This window comes from Chroicocephalus ridibundus, chromosome Z (genome assembly GCF_963924245.1).
Source record: "Chroicocephalus ridibundus chromosome Z, bChrRid1.1, whole genome shotgun sequence".
NCBI lineage: Eukaryota > Metazoa > Chordata > Aves > Charadriiformes > Laridae > Chroicocephalus > Chroicocephalus ridibundus.
This window is the reverse complement of record NC_086316.1, coordinates 42,832,407-42,853,618: the sequence shown is the minus strand read 5'-3', so window position 1 is coordinate 42,853,618 and position 21,212 is coordinate 42,832,407. Positions and strand designations below refer to the sequence as shown.

At 41.0% G+C, this 21,212-nt stretch overlaps 1 protein-coding gene across 2 annotated transcripts in view; it reads left to right on the top strand.

Moving 5' to 3' along the window:
- The window catches only part of NTRK2 (neurotrophic receptor tyrosine kinase 2), a 211,408-nt gene extending 193,138 nt beyond the window's left edge, over positions 1–18,270 (top strand). For both annotated transcript variants that reach the window (XM_063321389.1, XM_063321390.1), the window contains 2 exons: positions 11,823–11,981; positions 12,876–18,270. In XM_063321389.1, coding sequence (XP_063177459.1) covers positions 11,823–11,981; positions 12,876–13,061 — 345 coding nt within the window. In that variant the 3' untranslated portion in view covers positions 13,062–18,270. The remainder of the gene's footprint in view (positions 1–11,822; positions 11,982–12,875) is intronic.
- The last annotated feature ends 2,942 nt before the right edge of the window (positions 18,271–21,212 follow it).

The window sequence follows — 21,212 nt, the reverse complement described above, 5'->3', positions numbered from 1 at the left end:
CAGCAATGCTGGTGCAGAGTCCTAAATCCTTTCAAAGATCACTGTGATCTTCCTGTGTTCCCAGGATGAGCAGGGTCAACAGACATAATGTCAGAAAGCCAAACCTCCACCCTGATGACATGAAATCACAGAATAGGTCCACCCAGGGAAGTTTTAGGGGGCATTTCTTACTAGACTGATACCTTCTGTGAATGCCTGCAAGTCAGGAGATTAACTGGTCTCTTTTTGGAGGCAGAAGATGCTTCAACATCGCAGTCAGAATTTACACCTCAGCGTTGGTGTTAAACAATCACAGTCATGTGAATTCGAAGAGCCATTGCATACACAATACCATATTATGTTTCTTAAATGGAAAATGACAGTGCTGAGGGTAGAAACAGGCACTGAAAAGAGTGAAGAAAGAAAACCAAAATCAAATACAAAACCAAAACCCTAATTTGTGGTTCCAAGCCCTCTGCTGGTGTAAATTGTCCCTTTACACCAGCGTAGAAATTCAGCCAAGAGCTATAAAATTATTTCATCACTGCTTGGGCTACATTTTGGCTCTTGTGCCCAAGAACAGTACTTTAACCATGGCTTAAGAAACAATTCAACATATGAATTTGATAAGAACAATTTAGAATTTTGCAAGCTCCATAGGAATGAATAATATTTTTTTTGAGTAATAGCAGTTACTGGTATTTTTAGTGATCGTATTGCATGTTGTTTGATGGATGCCTCATTTCAGAATACATGCCTGTTTCAACTCATAGAATGATGTCACGGTACAAGTGAGGAGACAAAACTAGAATTCATGGAAAGAAAACAGCAGAGAATTTTTTCTGTTCTATTTTAGTGAAACTTTTCTCTTGTGTTTTCCAGTTTATGTAAACAAATTATGGCCCAGACAAAGTGGCAAACAGAAAACATCATGAAGACTGCAGAAGAGAAGGAGAATGACCATGACGATCTTGCAATGCCCTATTTTAAAAAGCAAACAGAAGTTAGGATTTCAAGTGTGGTACAGACTTGTAGAGGCCAGTTTTCCAATCATATTAAAGGCTATTTCTAAAACTTTCTTCACCCTGGTAGCCCAGACTACTTGGGGTTAATGTAAAAGTGGAATTTGATATTTTCTTAACTGTTTGGTTTGAAAATCAGAAAGGCAGTAGCTGCAATTCATTAATATTGCATTGCAAAATTGTTTTACTGTTGATTTGGACACATTAGATAATCATATAATCATAGAATGGTTTAGGTTGGAAGGGACGTTAAAAGATCATCTAGTTCCAACCCCCCTGTCACTGGCAGGGACATCTTCCACTAGACCAGGTTACTCTAAGCCCCATCCAGCCCGTCCTTGAATGCTTCCAGGGATGGGATATCCGCAACTTCTCTGGGCAACCTGTTCCAGTGTCTCACCACCCTCATAGTAAAATATTTCTTAATAATATCTAATCTAAGTCTACCCTCTTTCAGTTTAGAGCCTTTACCTCTTGTCCTATCACTACATGCCCTTGTAAAAAATCCCTCTCCAGTTTTCTTGTAAGCCCCCTTTACGTACTGAAAGGCTGCTATAAGGTCTCCCCAGAGAGACCTTTCTCTTCTCCAGGCTGAACAACACCAACTCTCTCAGCGTGTCTTCATAGGAGAGCTGCTCCAGCCCTCTGATCAACTTCGTGGCCCTCCTCTGGACTCTCTCCAACAGGTCCATGTCCTTCTTGTACTGAGGACTCCAGAGCTGGACACAGTTCTCCAGGTGGGGTCTCACCAGAGCAGAGTAGAGGGGGAGAATCATCTCCCTCAACCTGCTGGTCTTGGTTCTTTTGAAGCAGTCCAGGATACAGTTGGCCTTGTGGGCTGCTAGCACACATTGATGCCTCGTGTTTAGCTTCTCATCCACTGATACCCCCAAGTCCTTGTCCTCAGGGCACGTTAGGCGGTCTGGTCCCAGTACTAACCTCTGAGGAACGCCACTTGTCACTGGTCACCACGTGGACATCGAGCTGTTGACCACAACTGTTTGAGTGTGACCATCCAGACAATTCCTTATCCACCAAATGGTCCATCCATCAAATCCATGTCTCTCCAACTTAAAGGCAAGGATGTTGTGCAGGACTTGTGTGCTTTACACAAGTCCAGGTAGATCATCCCAGAGCTTGTGAGGATTTTAAAATGAGTTGTTACAGCTGATTGTCTGCTGGTACCTGATACCTCCCTTTATCCACTGGTGCAACCAGCAGACACTCAGGTGTGAAAATAGTGCTAGGGTACAAGTGATATATTGACAACTTTTTGTGAAGCAAAACACAGGACTTCACGTGAGCTCAATATTGTGAGTTGCAAGTCGTGCTGCTGGAGTGATCAGTAACTGTATGCTATGGCATAGCTTGACACAACAAATAAGGAGAATATGTGTTTTAGAAAGGAGACGCCATCTGGTTCAACATGCCAGGTCTTCTCTGGCTTATAGTAATCCCATCTACCTGCTTTTTCACCAAAATCCTGAATTCTCATCTTCAGAACGATTCTAGATGTCCACTGAATCATCGAAATACACTGTCCAAGTTGTCTTTCCTTTCGATTTACCACAGTGTACCTCCCTTTCCCTAGAAAAAAATGATAGCTAAGTGAAAACTTAGATTATCATTTTTTGTTTAACGCTAGAAATTTTTCTCATTTTAAAGTAAAAGAAATGATAGAGGAATAGACTTTTTTTTTCATTCATACACATTTCATTTGGGACACCAAAGAGCTGTAATCCTTTACTTTTCAGTGCTACAGATCTCCACTCAGTTAACTTTCCTTCTATCCCTCTGATAGGAGACATTTCTTTTCATCGGAGATGTGAATCATGTCACCTTCTTCATAGCACTCATCTGAGCTTACCTCCAGGGCACTTCGTCTTCCTTTCTAGGAAGAGTAAGTGCTCTGTAATACAGTAACTACTACAGTTTATTAATTGTCCTGTATATTTGGCTGACCCGGTATGATATTGTGTTGTGTAAAACACAACAATAGATAAAGTTTCTATATCTTTTCAACTTATCATTTGAAAAGGTCTTTGGAACACGCTGAATTGTAAGATACATTAGGTCATTCACATATTTCAGTTCCATGTAGTATCTCTCCTTCATTCCACCCTTTTGGCAAAATCATTTCTACTCCTCCATAAACATTGCTGAGAAGTTTAATAAGAACTGTATATTGCAATGCGTGGACCATCCACATAGGAACATAGGAATAGCTTCTCAAAAGGCCCCTCTAGTCTGGGATCCTGTCACTGTGAGTAAACAATGCCTGCAGAATAGTATGAAAACAGGTTAAACGTATATTAATATATTTCACTCATGTACTCTCTTAGCCTCCAGCACTCTGCAGCTCAGGCACTTCCTGGTCCAGAGATTGCATCTTTGTGTTTGATAGCCCCTGTCAGAATTTATCCTCCATGAGTCTGTTTTATCACTTTTTGATCCCAAGTAGACCTTGGGCGTTGGCAGTATAGTGTGGCAATGAGTTCCACACGCAACTGTACGTTATGTGACAGGGTGCCTCTTTTTGTTTATTATGAATGTGCCATTTAAAAATTTCATTTGTTGTCTTCCGCTTCTTGCGTTATGTGAAACTGAGTAGTTGGTCTTTCTTCATCTTCTCCATATCACTCACAGTTTCATAGAGATTAATGAGAAGAATTTAATCTCCAGTAACACAAAGTTGACACACATTATTGAACTGACGCTGCATAACTGGAGGGAGAACTTACAGTGTAAAAATAGTGTAATAATATGGTGTCTCTGAAGAATAGCCACGAGCAGGTTGAAAGCTTATGGGTAAGCACTGGAAACCGAGACAACAAAGGGAACCTTGTGGTTGGTGTCCACTACGGGCTGCCCGCTCAAGGAGAGCCTATTGACAAAACCTTCTTACACCAGCTACAGGAGGCGTCACGCTTGCAGGCTGTTCTCCTGCTGGGGGACTTCAACCACCCCGACACCTGCTGGAAAAGTAGCATGGCAAGCTCTAGGCAATCCAGGAAACTCCTGGAGTGCATTGAGGAAAATTTCTTAAGCCAGTTAATAGACAGCCCTACCAGAGGGGATGTCTTCACTGGCAACCTCTCCTGCCACACCCCTCGATTGGATGGACCGCAAGAGAGGGACTGGGGGAGAAAAGTCCCTCCCACTGTAACAGAAGATCAGGTTTGTGACCACACGAGGAACCTGAACATACAGAAATCTATGAGACCTGAGAAGATGCATCCCAGAGTCCTGTGGGAATTGGCTGATGTAGTTGCCAAGCCACTCTCTGTGATATTCGAAAATATCATTGAAAACACATTTTTCAAAAGAGTATAAAGGAGGACCCTAAGAACTACTGACCTGTCAGCCTCACCTCTGTGCCTGGGAAGGTCATGGAACAGATCCTCCTAGAAGCTACCCTAAGGCACATGGAGGACAGGGAGGTGACTCAAGACAGCCAGCATGGCTTCACCAAGAGCAAGTCCTGTCTGACAAACCTACTGGCCTTCTATGATGGAGTGACTACCTCAGTGGACAAGGGAAGAGCTAAGGATGTTGTCTGTCTGGATTTCTGTAAGGCCTTTGGCACGGTCCCCCACAACATCCTTCTCTAAACTGGGGAGACGTTGATTTCATGGGTGGACTGTTCAGTGGATGAGGAATTGGTTGGATGATTGCATCCAGAGGGTAGTGGTCAATGGCTTGATGTCCAGGTCGGTGTGAAGTAGTGTCCCTCAGGGGTCCATACGGGGACCAGTACTGTTCAGTATCATCATCATGGACATAGACAGTGGGATTGAGTGCACCCTCAGCAAGTTAGCAGACAACACCAAGCTGAGGGGTGTGGTTGACATGCTTGAGGGATGGGATGCCATCCAGCGGGACCTGGACAGGCTCGAGAAGTGGGCCAGTGGGAAACTCATGAGATTCAACAAGGCCAAGTGCAATGTCATGCACGTGGGTTGGGGCAACCCCCTGTATCAATACAGGCTGGGAAATGAAGGGATTGAGAGCAGCCCTGCCGAGAAGAACTTGGGGTTACCAGTGGATGAAAAGGTGGACGTGGGCCGACCATATCCTGGTCTGTATCAAAAGAAGCACAGCCAGCAGGTTGAGAGTGGTGATTCTGTCCCTCTACTCCGGTGCGCTGAGACCCTTCCTGGAGTACTGTGTCCAGGTCTGGAGCCCTCAGCACAGGAAAGACATGGACCTGTTGGAGTAGATCCGGAGGAGGGCCACAAAAATGACTGGAGGGATGAAGCACCTCTCCTATGAGGACAGGCTGAATGGTTTGGGGTTGTTCAGCCTGGAGAAGAGAAGGTTCCAGGGAAACCTCATTGCAGCCTTTCAGTACTTAAAGGGGGCTTTGAAGAAAGATGGGGACAGGGTTTTTACAAGGGCCTGTTTTGATAGGACAAGGAGTAATGGTCTTAAACTAAAAGAGGGTAGATTTAGGTTAGATATTAGGAAGAAATTTTTTATGATGAGGGTGGTGAAACTCTGGAACAGGTTGCCCAGAGAGGTGGTAGATGCCCCACCCCTGGAAAAATTTGGAGTCAGGTTGGATAGGGCTCTGAGCAACCTGATCTAGTTGAAGATGTCCCTGCTTATTGCAGGTGGGTTGGATGAGATGACCTTTAAAGGTCTGTTCCAACACAAACTATTCTATGATTCTAATAAATGTTCTAGATATTGTTTCAGTTTTCTGACAAGACCACTGTCAGTTAATTAAGAACTTTAGACATAAACCCCTTTTGAATAGAGATGAACTAAAGCATGATAAAAAGTGAAAATGAAAGGACACATCTTTAGCAATTGGCTAATAATCTGCCTTATTTCACAATTCAGTAACCTCATGTGCTGGAGCGGTATGTCTTGTTATGACTGTGAAAATAATATATTGCTTTTCTGCAAGTGGACATGGCAGGAGTGGTGATATTTTAAGAGGAGAGATTGACTTAGTCTGCAAGGCCAGAACATGGAAGAAATGAAAATAACAATTATTGATCTTCTCTTGTGCTGAGAGAAATGTTTGCCAGCATTATATGCAGGGGAAAGAGCATATGTTCACCAAGAGAGGCGAGGTTTTCAGTTTTAGCAGTAAGACATGGTAATTTTTGCATCAAAATTTTCTTTGCAGTTATATCATCCTGAAATGGAGAAACAAGTCAGAAGACCAAAACATAAATAGCAAAAACTACCCTGAAATGCCGTAATCCCACAAATACACAGGATGCTTTTTTTTTTTTATGAGGGGTGAACAAATACATCAGCTTGGTTACAGTCTGACAAACTAGGATCCAGTTGCATTAAAGAGACTGAGTACATACTTGTCACATGACAGTTAATTTCAGCATATACCAAGCTGTGTTGCTGCTTTCAAGACTACCACCCTGAACTGCAAAAGTGTGAGATCAGCAGGGCTCTCTGGAGATGCAGCAGTCAAGCTGGACCAAGGCACTGGGCAGGATCAGGGCTGAAACCCGTGCATTAGTCACTCAGGTTCATTGAGCTTACAAAGTAAAAAGATTACTTTTATCCTGTTGGCAGAAAAGCATCACTAGTCTTTAGAGGATATACAAAGCGCTCTGACACATTACTGCAATGTCACTCTGTGGGAATCGTGGGAGCCTGGGAACGTTGAACGTCAATGAGGAAGTCTGTTTTCCAAGGCTATGCAATTGGTTGCTGTGCTTTTTACTGCATGAATTCAGAGTAATCATCTACTTAAAGCCAGAAATTGAAAAAAATGGGGAAGGGGTTATTTAATACAATGCCTGCAAAAGCTGGGTGTTGCATTTGATATCCTCTCCAGGAGTGCAGGAGCCTCTCCAAATATGGCCACCAGCATTTAGCAGGACGATAGATTACTCCCTGTTCCAGTTAGTCCCTGTCCTGAAGTTTGGTCAGCCCCTGCAGCACCCTACGGCATGGCTCTGGGCCTCTGTCATACCCTCAGCACTACAGCCCCTAGTGATGCTATGGTAAGATGCGGTTGCAGCTGGCACGCATTGCAAAAGTGCGGCCAGTCCATTCAGCCCTCCCTCTTCATGGTACACGAGTAAGGCATAAACCTGGTGTGAATTGATTGAGTGGTCATCTTAGTGACATTATTTCTTGTGCCTTTCTCAGCCTGTGGCTTGTGTCTTATCTGTGCAGCCCCACATACAGCCTGTTTCTTCCATATCTCTATAGGTTGGCTTCCCCTGGCTCCACCCACAGCCTCCTGTTCCCAGCAGAAGCACAAGGCTTCATTTGCTCATTCTATGTAAGAGAGCGTATCCATTTGCTCACAACCATTAGGCAACAGGGCTTTGGGTTCCCATGGAAGCTGTGCAGTAGAAGTTGAAACAGTGACCAAGGCAGGGTCAGCAGATGCCTTTTTAATTGGCATAGGGAAATTGCAGTGATTGCCTGCCTTTATCTTGATGACAATCAGCTGAGGGCTCATCTCTGTAGCAGTAATATTAATGTGCAAGAAAGCTGGGTTTACACTGGACAGGTGGGTGGGTGGGTGGGTGGATGGATGGATGGATGGATGGATGGATGGATGTGTGCCAACCCTTGGGCAACAAAAGTCAATTCCACAGAATTTTGTACTATAGGCCTAGTTGCCTTCTTAAAACCAAAATTTCTGCATTTCCTAGTGCCTATGAAGCAGGATATGGAACATATGAAACCAGAAAGTGAACAAATTTCAGCAAACTCTAGGATTAGATGCCCTGCTTCAAGGCATGGTACTTCTACAGCAATCCTTGAAACTTGACATTTGCAAATAGATGAAAACAATGTTCAAGGTTGGCTTACCTGGCACCTTTCAAAGTGCTAAATTAATTTAAAAGCTGAGTGCTGAAAGTGGTGACAAGTGGAATGACATTGCATTGTTCAAAGTGCATCATTTCATACATGGAACAGTGTGGCGGTTTCCCCTTGGAAGTGCTTCTTTGGAGAACATCGTAGTTCACTGATCTGGCATAGCAGCCTCCTCCCTGTGGATAGTCTGCACATTGCAGAAGCAAATTCACCAGGTTTTCTGGTTTAGATTCTAGACAAATATTGCTAGTAAAAACAACTAGTGAACGTAATACAAGGCTACATCTGGGCTAGGGAGTGCTTGGTTTCATAAACTGACATTTGGAAGCAAGTACTTAAGTCCTAGAAAGGCTCTGAGGAAGTACAATTCTGAATAAAAATAAACCTTCATAATGTAGCTGCTTTCAGGTAGGCATCAAGAAAATATACCCTAATTTATATCCATAAAATGGTAATTTTGGCAACATTTTTACAGCTACAGCACGGATTTTAAAGTAATAGCATATTAAGTTAAAACTGTAATGCTTTTAAACCTGTCATAACTTTAGCTAGATTGAATATAAAGGTGTTATTTACCTGCAACTGTAGTCTGCTTAGCACACAATCATTTTAAAATTACGTGTATCAAACAGCACTGCAATGACAGTTTGCATAGCAGGGACTTTATTCTGCAGAATGCTGATGATACCTGAGAGCTGTGTAATAGTTGCATTTCTTATTAAAGCATACACAGAAGTCATCCCCTTGAAGCACTCAGCACCTTTAAAGTTTGGTCAGTCTAATCTTGTTTTCCTTCATTGGTCCTTCTTGGAAAACACCCCTTAGCCTTGCTGAGAGTTTGGCAACAACGGCAAAAAGGCACTCCACTATCTTCACTGGCACAACTGTGGGTGCTTGGACTCAACAGTCCAATAAAGATCGAAAGAAGCTCACAACTGAATGGCAATTTGTTTCAGGCATATTGCAAAGAGTGGTGTCAAGTCCCAGGCTTCAGTTCAAGAAAGCTCTGAAGCATGTGCTTCATTTTAAGCATATACCTAACACGGCCCTTAATGCTTTTCTGAGCTGAGTGAGTGTTGACTCAGTAACCACGGATCATTAATAGGGAAGGAAATGTGCATTTAGAAGAACTGCCTTTGGCCAAGCCCTTCCCTGTGCTTTTGATGTGGCTGAACTGAAATCTGAGTTGAAACTGAAGGTGCTCTTCGACCACGGGTAGATGCTGAACCTTCCATAGGTTGCACAGGTATCCTTCATTGTAATGCCATCTGGCAAGAAGAACACCTCTTATAATACTTTTATTGATACTTTGCAAGGCATTAACTATTATCTTCACAAAAATGCTGCGGCACTGGAAGTAACTGTGCCTAAAATGATTGATACTGGCAATGATAGACATAGAGATACCACAGGACATCTCAGTCCTGGACAAGTTCTCTGCCCAGTGAAGTCTTCTGCCTTCAGAAACAGAAATGAACACAGCTCCAGGCAAGATGGCGTGGAAGGAACACCAAAGAACGCTGTGGCATGTGCTTATCTGTAAATTGAATTCTTGGTGTCAATACTGATGAGTCAGTCTTGCTATGACTGCAAAGAGACAGCTAAGTCTGTGATGTTACAGATCAGTTCATTGCAGAGCCATCATTTGGTGGCAATTTATCATCATCACTCTAGAGGTGTGTCATTCATTTTACTGATTGACACTAGAAACTCAGCGTAGAGTCCTACCACAAATACACTGTGGTTCTGCAGCAAGGAACCATGGGAAAAGAAGATTTGGAGAGTGTTGGGATTTTTGTTTAATTGCTGTTTCAAAATCTCTTGATGTAAGATGTGACAAATAAGAAAAAATAGAGACACATATTTTATTGTCTATAGCTTTCATTAATTTTTAAGAAACGAGTCAAAGAAATTGCTGAAAAGAACCAGTAGCAGAGGCTATATGATAAGCAGATCTAAGAGCCATTTTAATATTTGATGAGACCAAAAGCTTCTCATCATTAACCATCTTTTAATGGTACTTGCCCTTTGTCTGTGTGTATGTGGCTGCATGTTTCTAAGGGACTAACTTTTCTGACTTTCGAATGAAACACCTCTCATGACGGGGGTAAAAGTGGTGATTTGGAATTGTTTGGTTACCATGTCAGTTTAGGTTATGATAAGGTGGGAAACTGATACTTTGTTTGCGTCTCAGCGGGTTTGTGTGTTACTTCAAACTCTCCACATCGAGTGATTTCTCTGTCAAAGAGGATTAAAAATACTGATGCACAGAGCCTTACAGCCAGTCTGCCTGACAGAGGTGTAAACTGTAACACAGAGACGAATGGGCTGAATTGAGCAAAGCACTTAAGAATGTGTATCCATTTTCTGTCAATGGAGTGCTCACGTCTTTAAATTAGGCAGAAGGCCACAGGAGTTGGGTCCCCTTTTAAATGTCTCTGAACCAGTGCTCAGCAACATGCATTGAGGCACAAGCAAATCCACAACGTAACCAGGAACTGAACTCAGGAGCACTGTCTTTCATTCGGCATCCTGGCAAAAAATACTCCTCCATTGCTCGCCTGACATCTCCTGTAGGAGGACGAGAAGAAGAGCCTAGTCTGTGGAATTTTTAGCATTACTTTCTGTTTTTATGGAGTCAGTAGCAAGTGTTTACTTGTGGCGATGCACGGAACAGGGCTGAGCTCTCACAGCCATAGCTGTGTTTTTGGTATGCTGTGCTAATGCTGAATTACTGACAAATATCTGGAAATGGATGTTCGGAGTGATTTAGAAAGAACATGAACCCTGACTGAATTTCTGTTGTGTTCTCCTTCCATTTGCTGTTTCAACATGAGAACAAGGAGGGCATTCTTTATAACAACAAATGTGAAGTCCCACAAGGAGAAACAATATTTTGAATTGACGGAATCTTGAAAGTGCAAACGTGGTTTCAAATTAAATGCATTTTCAGACAGGAAAATGAGAGTTAATCAAAAGTTAGATGTCTTTGAAAAAGCTTTCCTTTTGATTTTTTTAACTTCCTTGAAAATATTTGCAGCTGTCTTGATGCAAAAGTAATCAGAATATCTATATATCACAATATCTCAGCAGTTACGCTATTTTAAAAGTACTTGGGTGGATTTCTTTATTGATGTGATCCTGTCAGAATGTTACATACCAGGAACAATAAATTGTTTAGAAACTAGAAATAAGAGATTTTTTAAAAAATTAAATTAGGGTTAGGATACCTAATTTTGAGGAAGTACAGTGTTCTGGAGAAAATTAAAAATGTTCTAAGGCATTCATTCAGTGAAAGATCCAATTCAACATGAGTTGATTTGGCATAAGAGTCTATGTCTTACAAGTTGTTTATTATCAAGGGAATACATCCAAAGGACTGGTTTTTTTTTAAGCTGTGTAGGACTGGGTAGTTAATGTGGAACAAAATAATTTGATTTAAACTTTGGAATTTATCAACACAAAATAGCATTGCTTTAATTCACTCAAAATTAAACCATACAGATCCTGATCCTACCATGTCATGCGGTTAGACCACTGTGTCTTCATGGATTTTAGCTGATATTACTGAGTTTCTAGGAGAATCAGCAGTGCAGATTTCATTTCATGAATCTTTTATAGTTTCCCCAGTGTTAAAATGGAGAGTAAAACTGGGCTAATTTAAAGTGGGTTGGTAGGCTAAATTAATTAATTAATAATAATAATATAATTAATAATTTTGTAGAGCTTCCTGATACTTGGGTACGATGTGCCAAGTAAATGTTAAGAATGAGTTTGCACTTCAGAAACAATGTCTTTGGAGATTCTGTAGAGAAACCAGTCATGGTGGTGATTGCTGCTGGGGGGAGAGGAGTTTGGACCATGAATCCCTAGTTCTGAAAAGCTCCTCAAAGTGAATGGTATCAGATGGGAAAGAAAGAAAACATGGATTCTTCTTATTTAACGTCTTGATACTCTTTCTTGTGAGGGTCTGGAGGAATTATTTCTGACTCTTTCATTTGTTTTTCTCAGGTTGGGGGTCACACCATGCTGCCCATTCGTTGGATGCCTCCAGAGAGTATCATGTACAGGAAGTTCACCACAGAAAGTGATGTCTGGAGCCTTGGGGTTGTATTATGGGAAATCTTTACCTATGGCAAACAGCCATGGTATCAGCTCTCAAACAACGAGGTGTGTGTAATACATTCTCAAACTGCATTGGGAGGGCTGGCACATTAACTGTTGGTATAGCTTCTCTGGAGAAGGGACGGCAACAAATTTATTTAGTAAAGGCAAGACCCCTGATATTAGGTATTCATGGTATTGTCATGAACTTTGCGGTTGAATTTCTTCCTTTTCACCCTTTCCCCCCCAGAGTGGATGGAAGTTGCCCAAGCAGAACTATGCCAGTTGGAATTTAGCTTTTTCCTTTATATAGGATAAAATCTGCTCTGGGTATTGAGAATGACCATGAAGCAATGAAAAGGAGCTTAGCTATCTCCTGAATGGGCTTTGGGTGATTTCAGTTCCATACCATACATGTCATTGTTGCAAAGTGGTTGTCCAGAACCATTCTTGAATAGACTGAGGTAATCTGGAAATCTCTTGATTTACAGGCAGTAACTCCTTTCCAGAAATCAGACACAGTGATACTCATAAGTTTAAGGAGGGAGAGAAGGAGGGAGGGAGAGGCGCTAATGCTCTATGTGAGTAGGGTGAAAACTTAGCCTCCTTCTGAGATGAGGTGAGGTTTTCAGATGGGTAGAGAGAGGAGGTATGAGATTACTTCCTGGCCCATCATTCTATCAAGAGTGAAAGGGGCAACGTGGGTGAATTTCACATCAGTGAAGATACTTCACTGATGAATTTCACATCAGTGAAGATACTGACAACTTACAGTGAATTTTCCAGATCACATCCTGCGGCTCATGCATCTGCCTAGAAACGCAGCCCTTGGCAGAGTTGGCTGGGAGACTGCCACCGGTGAGGCTAGTTGCTGTGGCAATTAGCAGTTAACTCTTCCATGGATGACCCCCCCAATAGTTGTCACAGGTGTGCTGATCCTTTCCTTGTGATTTCTCATAGGTGATTGAGTGCATCACTCAGGGCCGAGTCCTGCAGCGACCTCGCACATGCCCCAAGGAAGTGTATGACTTGATGTTGGGCTGTTGGCAACGGGAGCCTCACATGAGGCTCAACATCAAAGAAATCCATTCCCTCCTCCAGAACTTGGCCAAGGCATCTCCAGTCTACTTGGATATTTTAGGCTAAAGTCTCCTAGCATTTCTTCTTATGGGCTGCGGGAATGAATGTGTTCAACTGCCGCTGAACTCCATTAAAATGTGTTCTTAACTTTGACAGTATTAATGACAAAGTTGCGGAGAAGCTTTCTAAAGGGCAAGCAATGTGCACTTCTCCATCTGTAGACACAGTATCGACTTTTTAGACATTACTGAGACGTATCTCCTCTCTCTCTCTCTCTCTCTTTCTCTCTCTCAGTTTCTATCATTTTTTTCTTCTCTCCTGTCTTTCTAATCAATTTGGCTTCTGCATTATTGTAACTCTGCATAGACAAAGGCCTTAAAAACCTGATCTGTTATATCAGCAGACTCTTCAGTTTGCCCACCACAACTAACAATGCCTTGTTGTATTCATGCCTTTGATGTGGATGAAAAAAGGGAAAAATATATTTGACTCGGAACTTTGTGATTTCTGCTGTACAGCTACTGGGAGTTTCTATGGATTCACCTCAATTTTTTTGCTTCGGCATGTGGGTGGAAAAAGAAGACTGGTGTTCTCTACATGAAGCATATTCCTTGCAGAGATAAAGCCAGATGGAAAGACTTACGTGATATACTATCTGGAGGATCTAGGGGATCAGATGGCATCCAATGCCACAAAAATAAAAAACACTTCAATGATTTGACGGAAGGCAAGAGGGGGTTTAGCACTTTCCCTGAAGAGTCTTTCTGAGGACTAAAGGGATTGTTCAAGGAGGTGCTTTGCCAGCACCTTTCATTGCCAGATACAAGTAAAAGAGAAAAAGATGCTGCCTGCACTGCACACAATTATGTTACAACATGATAAACTAAATACATGCCCTTATTTTGTCTTCTGGTAGGATATTGTCATGCCACTGGTATAAAAATGTTCTCCAGCTAGTCTTTTTTAATAAAGGCTGAAGCTAGGCTTATTAATGTACAGTATTAATTTCAGGATCACATGTTGAAACTAAGGATTTTGATAGGATAGGGCAAGCTATAGATGCTGGGGCAGGTGTATCATATACTGTGCTTGTCCAGCAGTGTATTCCTTCCTTTCTCAATCCTTTTTCTTTTTTTTCAACCGTGCAAGCAAAACTGTGCATGGTCTCTGTCGATTAATGCCCTTTGTGCAGAAACTATCACTCATCTTGTAGTACACCCTAGTAGGCATAGCGAACTCATAACAATATAACTTATATTTCATTAGAAGGGGCTAATGGAGGACATTAGCCATGTTAAAATGCCTTTACAATGTTACAATAGGCTGATATAACATGAATAATCTAAAGCACGGAGATCACTGGTTATATTTGAGCCATGGCAGGGGATAGACATCTCTAGAGAAAACAAATTACTCTGAGGTTATGGCTTACTATTCAGAGTGCAAAGACCCTGAGCTCAGCACCATGTTTGTGTTGGTACTAGTGCTGTCATAACCTACATCCACTCTTTCTTAAATAATTTATTTTTAGTTGGATTGGCATTGTATGTGTACAACATTTGCATGGCCACTGTGCTGATGACAGCTGCATGGGCATACCTGTTATTTTTCAAACCAGAAGTTGACGATTTCAAATTTAGAGTTAGGATTATTTTTAATATGAATTCTTACAAATGAAAACATACCTTACCTATTCCTCGAGACTTTTGCCTCCCTCTGTGAGGGGGCGTTACTGCAAAAAAGTGATCTTTCTTTCTCTCTTTTTGTTATTTCTTATTGATATGAGCCAGATCAAAATAGTCCTTCATCTTTGTGTTGGGGATATTTTATTTAATAAATTAAGCATTTTATTTTTGTAAGTGTTCCCATAGCACATTTAATATATAATTTGCTTGCATATATTATTTATTGAGGCACTTTAGATTTTTCCTTCAGAAGCTTTTAGAGCTAGCTCATAAAGAATCTGAACATTTTCAAAAGAAAATAGTTCACTGGACAGTGATGAAGTTTTACCCTTCTCAATGTCATTGAAAAGGCAGCATTACAAATAAACATGACAGTGTAACTATAAAGCCATACTCGGTATTTCTTTCATAAACTAGATGTTATTTCTTAACCACTACTGAACTGGAAACACAAAAAAAGCCAGAGGAAGATTCCTACAAAATGGGCCTTAAGATTTTAACTAGTCTGTCTTGGAAGTTCACACAGAAAGCTAGAAAAAGACTGAGCATCCAGTGAAACCCATTATCTTGAGAACCCAAACGTTGTGTTTTAAAGGAATTTGAAATTGATTTTCAAAATAACAGTTGTGGAAAACAAAGGTGTCAGAGTACGCTCTTACTGTGCAGTGGGAGGAGGCTGCAGGTGGTGGAGGGGGGTGCTAAGTTTCTACCTGATGTATTCTGTATTAGTTTCTTATGAGCTGAAGAAAAAAGCATCTGAGATGCTGCTTCTGTTGGAAAGCAGGCTCCAGTCTGAAAGCAAACAGGTGGGTTTTGCAAGCACTGAAAGAATGTATACCAAAAATAACCACAAAACCCTGAATTTGTACTTAGTGGCATCTTCTTTTTGATTTACTAGTGAGACTATTAGAGTCGTTTCAGAGAATAAATAGTGTTATCATGCGTTGTGCAATAACATAGCAGTATGTTAAACTTCTAAAGGACCAAATGTTCTACAGAACCACTGGTATGGATAACCATGACCTGTATCATTAATGTTCTTGATAGTGCATAAGATGTATAATCACAGTAGACAAGCTATAAACTGTAGCTATACATAGTTTGCGTTTCCTCATGAAAAGGTGGGTAAGTGTAGCAGAATGAGCAGAGAAGAGGAAGAATTATGTTCAAATCACAATGAAGGGTGAGTATATGTGCATATTCATCATGCTTGCACTGTCAGCTAAATTGTGTACACTGAGTAAATATGACAATCAGGCTCATTTAAAAAAGTCTTTCTGGATTGTGCTACGAACTGATCATATATATAATATATATTATATATGTGTGTTTGTATATGGCATATATATATACACACACATAGCATATACATGTATGCCTATGTCTGTTGTATTTTATTTATATATGTGCAGACATGCATGCACATTATGTATGGGCTGTGTGTATATGTATAAATTTACATACACCTACATTATTACAAATGATGATTAGAGTGCTATTAATAAATTGATAAAGTCTGCTGAGTAACCAAAATATTATTTTCTTTTGATATTTGTTTTTCTATGTTTGTAAGATTCAATTTTTTAACTGGTGTGCAGCAGAGGCAGTGCTAGAATGCCAGAGATATAACAACAAGCACTTTTTTTTCCCCAGATGATTGCATAAAAACGTTTCTTCCATTCCCATCTCACTTGTTGATTTCTCACAATGAAAAGAACAGACAAGCTTCCAAGCTGGGAATACAGAGTTTGTTTTACTGTCATTTCTGGGTTTGTGCTAACGTTGCTTTATTGTCCTAGAGTAACAGTGCAGCTCCATTAGCATTTTATACTCGTCTGCAGTAATGAAATAATACCAAGAATGAGCTGGACTATTCAGACTGCAACACGACTTGTAGGACAATGAGAACGCCAAAATTTAGCAGTAATAATAGCAGCATTTGCCACCCTCTGTCCTTCACTCTCAATAGATCTGCAGAACACAGAACTGGCCGTGGAGAACAGATACTTGTAAAGCAACAGCACCCCATGATGCATGATGGAGTGTACCCTTTTCAAAAGGACTTCATTTTGGTTTGTGAAACAATATATCTCTATATTGTCTACAGTTAAATAGGTAACTGCCTATTTTTTCTCTTTTTCTTTCTTTTTCATCCTTACTTCCTGTTTCTGTACCACTTTCCTTCCTTCTTTCTCCTTTCCTTTCTTTCCTTTTCTCCTCTTCCCTTCTTCTTTTCTCTTCCTTTCTCTCTTTCCCTGTCTTTCTCTCTGTACCCCTCCCCACCTTCCTGAGAGATTGTTTTTGTTGTGGTTGATGTAGACTTTCACAAAACACTTTAAAAAGAAATTAAATAACCCAATAAAATGACTAGGTCACTGGATGACTAAGGTACAATGCATATGTGTTAGAACAAGTCTGTCTCTGGGTTGTTGCAGCCTGTAACTGAATTTCAAATACTGCTATAAAATGTGAGGGAGGGAAGTGGGGAGGGGCTGGGGAACAGATTAGGGTTTCAGTCGTCAAAGACGAAGGTTTTGATAGCACAAGAAGTTGTATTTTCTTGTTGTGAGGGCTGGGATGAACCACTGCTGCTTTGAATCAAGAGGTCCTTTAGAGCCTTAGTTAAAACACCTTTATTTGGGTGGGGCAGGGGAGTGTGCTACATTCATCACAAATATGAAGCAAAAAAAAAAAAAAAAAGTCTACATGTTGCAGGGAAAACACTGTGAATTTCACAATAGCAACCAAGTGACTATTTTGCCATCTTTTAAACATATGTCTCAGGAGAAGAAATGGGAAATGATGGGTGTGTTATTTTTCCGTCTATGCATTCTAGACCAGGTCTGTGGGGATATTTTGTTTGCTTGTAGAAGGTTCTGAGTGATGACCGGCTGGTATTTTATAAACACTGAATACTTTGGGCAAGGATAATAGAAGCTGCTAGTAGTGAGGCCGTTTGATTCAAAGACGTGAGAAAACAGAGATCAAATCAAATCTTTCCAGAGGCCTATATCTTGCAGCTTATATGTATCTTTCTGTAACTTAAAGAAAAGCAGCTAAGAATGTTTTATATACAAGTAATTTAATTCAACATTGATGTTTAATTGAATCACCAATGAGAGAGAATCAAGTAATTATGAAATATTTGTCCCAGCCCTGCTCTCCACCTATACTTTATGTATATATATATTTCTAGATATCACTCTCTTTGTCACTTAAGGTAAAGAGGAAGATATCTACATATAAATATAAATCTCTATATTGTCACCAAACTGTGACCTGGTGTGTAGAGCTATCTTTCTCCTTTCTTTTTTCTTTTTCTTTTTTCAATGTGATGTCTCCATGGAAATATTTAGTGGTTCTTGTTTTGCAGTTTGTTATAACAAGTCATTGCTTTAAAAGTTTCATTGCATCTTGGCTGATTTCAAAGTGATGCCTAGGTATCAGTGTTAAAAGTTTTGTTTGTGAATCATGTGACCAGCTTCTCTCAACATGACATGGAAAGTCTCTTGTATTACAGTGTATTTAATAAAAATGATGTCTTACAATAAACAATGTCATCCAAAAGAAAGAGAAAATAATTACTTTAGAAAACTTAAAAATTTCATGAAGCGTTGTGTGCGATTTTCTTTTGTTTGAATGTCTTTGTTTAGCTCCATTAATTTTTAAAAGGATGAAATTAAGGTACAGTTTGGTGTGCTTACAAACGTGACATATTTGCAGTCTAAAACTCTGAATAAAAAAACATGTTGCTGAACTCGTAGTTGATGAAAGAGGAGACCCATAATAATAGGGCAAAGGAATATCCAATCTGAACGTGATGACAGACCCTTTTTATTCTTCATTTTCTAAATGAAGATCCTGTTCGAATGCTTGTTCATTTGGGGAGCTGGCTTAGCAAATACCTGTTTATCTTCTAGCAGAAACAGGCCTTCAGATATTTTCTGGCTTTTTGCTAAAAGTGTCCCTCAAACCACAGCCCCATTAAAAATGTAGTTTGTTCTTTTTAACTCATGTCAGTCTAGAATGAATATACTGTGAACAAATACAGCACTAAATCCAAGTCCTTGAAGAATATAATTAAGATTCAGAATGCAGAGTGCTTAGACATCCAAAGGAAGGTTCAGCAACTTGATTAAAGATCCCTCCACAAGCTATTGATCTACCAAGCCCTTCAAGGTTAGAGTAAAACAATATGAGAGCCACTTTATGACTGCGTCTGCTTCCCTCTGCCAAGAGACCTCTCTGAGATTAGACGAGCTGGCTACGAGCATTCAAAAGGTCAAAGGAAAATAATCCACTGAGAAGAAGCCTCAGCATCAAGTTTGTCCAAAGCTGTGAAAATATCCTTGAACCACACTAAAAAGATTTGTTGGCAGTTTGTGTTCATCCACTGACTTAGAACTGCCTTACCTGCTTTTCTGGTAAAATCCATATGCCTTCCAGACTCGGTGGGTTGTGTTGCCATCCCGAAATGAAACACCTTGTGGCAGAGGACTGGTTGCAAGGAATTCTGTTGGGCAGCAGTGAGAGGTGCAGAAAGTCTCAGCGCCGAGCCTGTATAAGCATCGCCCTGCAATCCCAGCAGCACGGGCACCGAAGCCCACACACTCTCCCCATTCTTTTCCCCGAGGGATTTTTAAGTGCAGGGGCACGTAGCAGCAGCAGGACTGGACATTGCCACCCCTCATGGCTGCTCTGCATCATGAGGGATGAAGCCAGATGAGCCAGCAGTGCCCAGCTTCAGCAGTACCCCGAGTATTTTTGCAGCATCGCAACAGGGGAAGGTGGTTGTTCCTCTCCTGTGCAGACCAGACCACCCCCCAAAATTACAGTTTGAGCTTCATCTCCCCAGCAGCCCTCCCACCTACCCACGATGTGCCATAGCGCCTTCCTAGCTCATCCCAGCCTTCCCAGATGGGCTCTTGGGCAGGCAGGAGGTGTTGATACACTGATACTCTTGCTCATTTCCGGTTGAGGGAGAAGAAGTTTTGGGTATTTTCCTGTCTTTCCTACCTGGGTGCGTGTGGCCCTGCAGTGTGCCCTGTGTCACAGAGCAGAGGCTTAACTTAAAAGTAATGGTCAGTGCCATTTTTATTGCCTTCTGTTCACCGCAGCTGTAAGGGTAAAGGTATTAGTTCAGGCTGCACAGGGGGCTTGCAGAAGACCCTTTAATGCAGCTGATGAGCTTCCTGATGCTCCAAAACCTGTCAGACTCAGTGCACAACCAGCCGAGCCCCCTCCCATCTGCTGCTCAGCGACAGCCTGACGCAGCCTCGCAGCAGCCAAAGACCCGTCAACTCCTCCCGCGCCTGGCTTCCGCACAAAGTCCACGGAGAGTTGTGAAATACCTAACGGGCCAGGAGGGGATATGCAACGCAAGTCCTGTGCCTGCTTCTGCGAAGGCTCAACAAACTTCCACGATTGATTTCACGATGAAGAAGCCTTTGTGCTAAATGCTTCATGTAACTGGAAAATCAATCATCTTGATCACTGTATTATTTTAAAAGTGATTCGCAGTGTCAGTTGATGACTCCCATTAGTGTTTTTAATGGCTATAATAATTTATTTTTAAATCAGTGAGAAAGTTTATGTTACAAAGAAGAATGATGGCCCCAGAAAAGACGAAAAAGAAGTCTTGTATGTTGTTAGGACAGGGTGAGGTTGACTCTACTAAACCAGCTCACAGGTTAGTTTGCCAAAGCAGCTTATTAATATTTATCATAAACCATAGATTCTTCCAGGCAAGGCTTCATGCAAGAAAGAAAAATATTTGAAGTAATCACCTGAGGAATCACCCTACTCATTTGTATGCTAAGAGCCCTGTACTTCAACTTTTTGAGGATGGTTTGATCTGCACAACACGCATAGGGTTCCTTCAGCAACTGCTACCTTTTTAGAGTTGAAGATTTTAGGGCGTGGGTCTATTTTTATCAGTGATGCAATGAAGAATACTAATAAAAAAGCCCATAAGCAGAACAAGAAAGGTGTGGAAAAACAATTGCTTTACTGTCTTGAACTGATAGTCACATCATGCAAAAATATGTACAATCACAAATTATCATAATTTGGGCTAAAACTCTGCCTAGACCAGGGATTAGTAAGGATGCTCAGAACAGAAGAGCTTGTGCTCTTTGTGGCTCTGGTCTGTAACAAATAGTATGCAAGGAAAGAAGAGACAGATGGGAGAAGATCAGAGAGTAAGTGAGCAAACCCTTGTTTAAGATGTGATGTAAATATTAGATCTGTAGTTTTGCTGTCCTAGTGCCTGACCATAAAGACAAATAAAACAGACACTTGACAAATTACTTACACATATTTTCAGCACTTCCAATACAGAAGAAGGTGTTTCTAGGCCTGGTGGTTCTTTGTTATGATACAATGATTGCTAGTCTCATGGAAGTCCAGGTCTGACCCTCTATTACCCTGATTTTTACATCTTTTTTTTTTCTGAAACAGTTTGTTTAAATACAAAAAGACTGATACTGCTGTTCAGTATGTCACAGCATGGGCAGAGATGACTCCAGGGTTA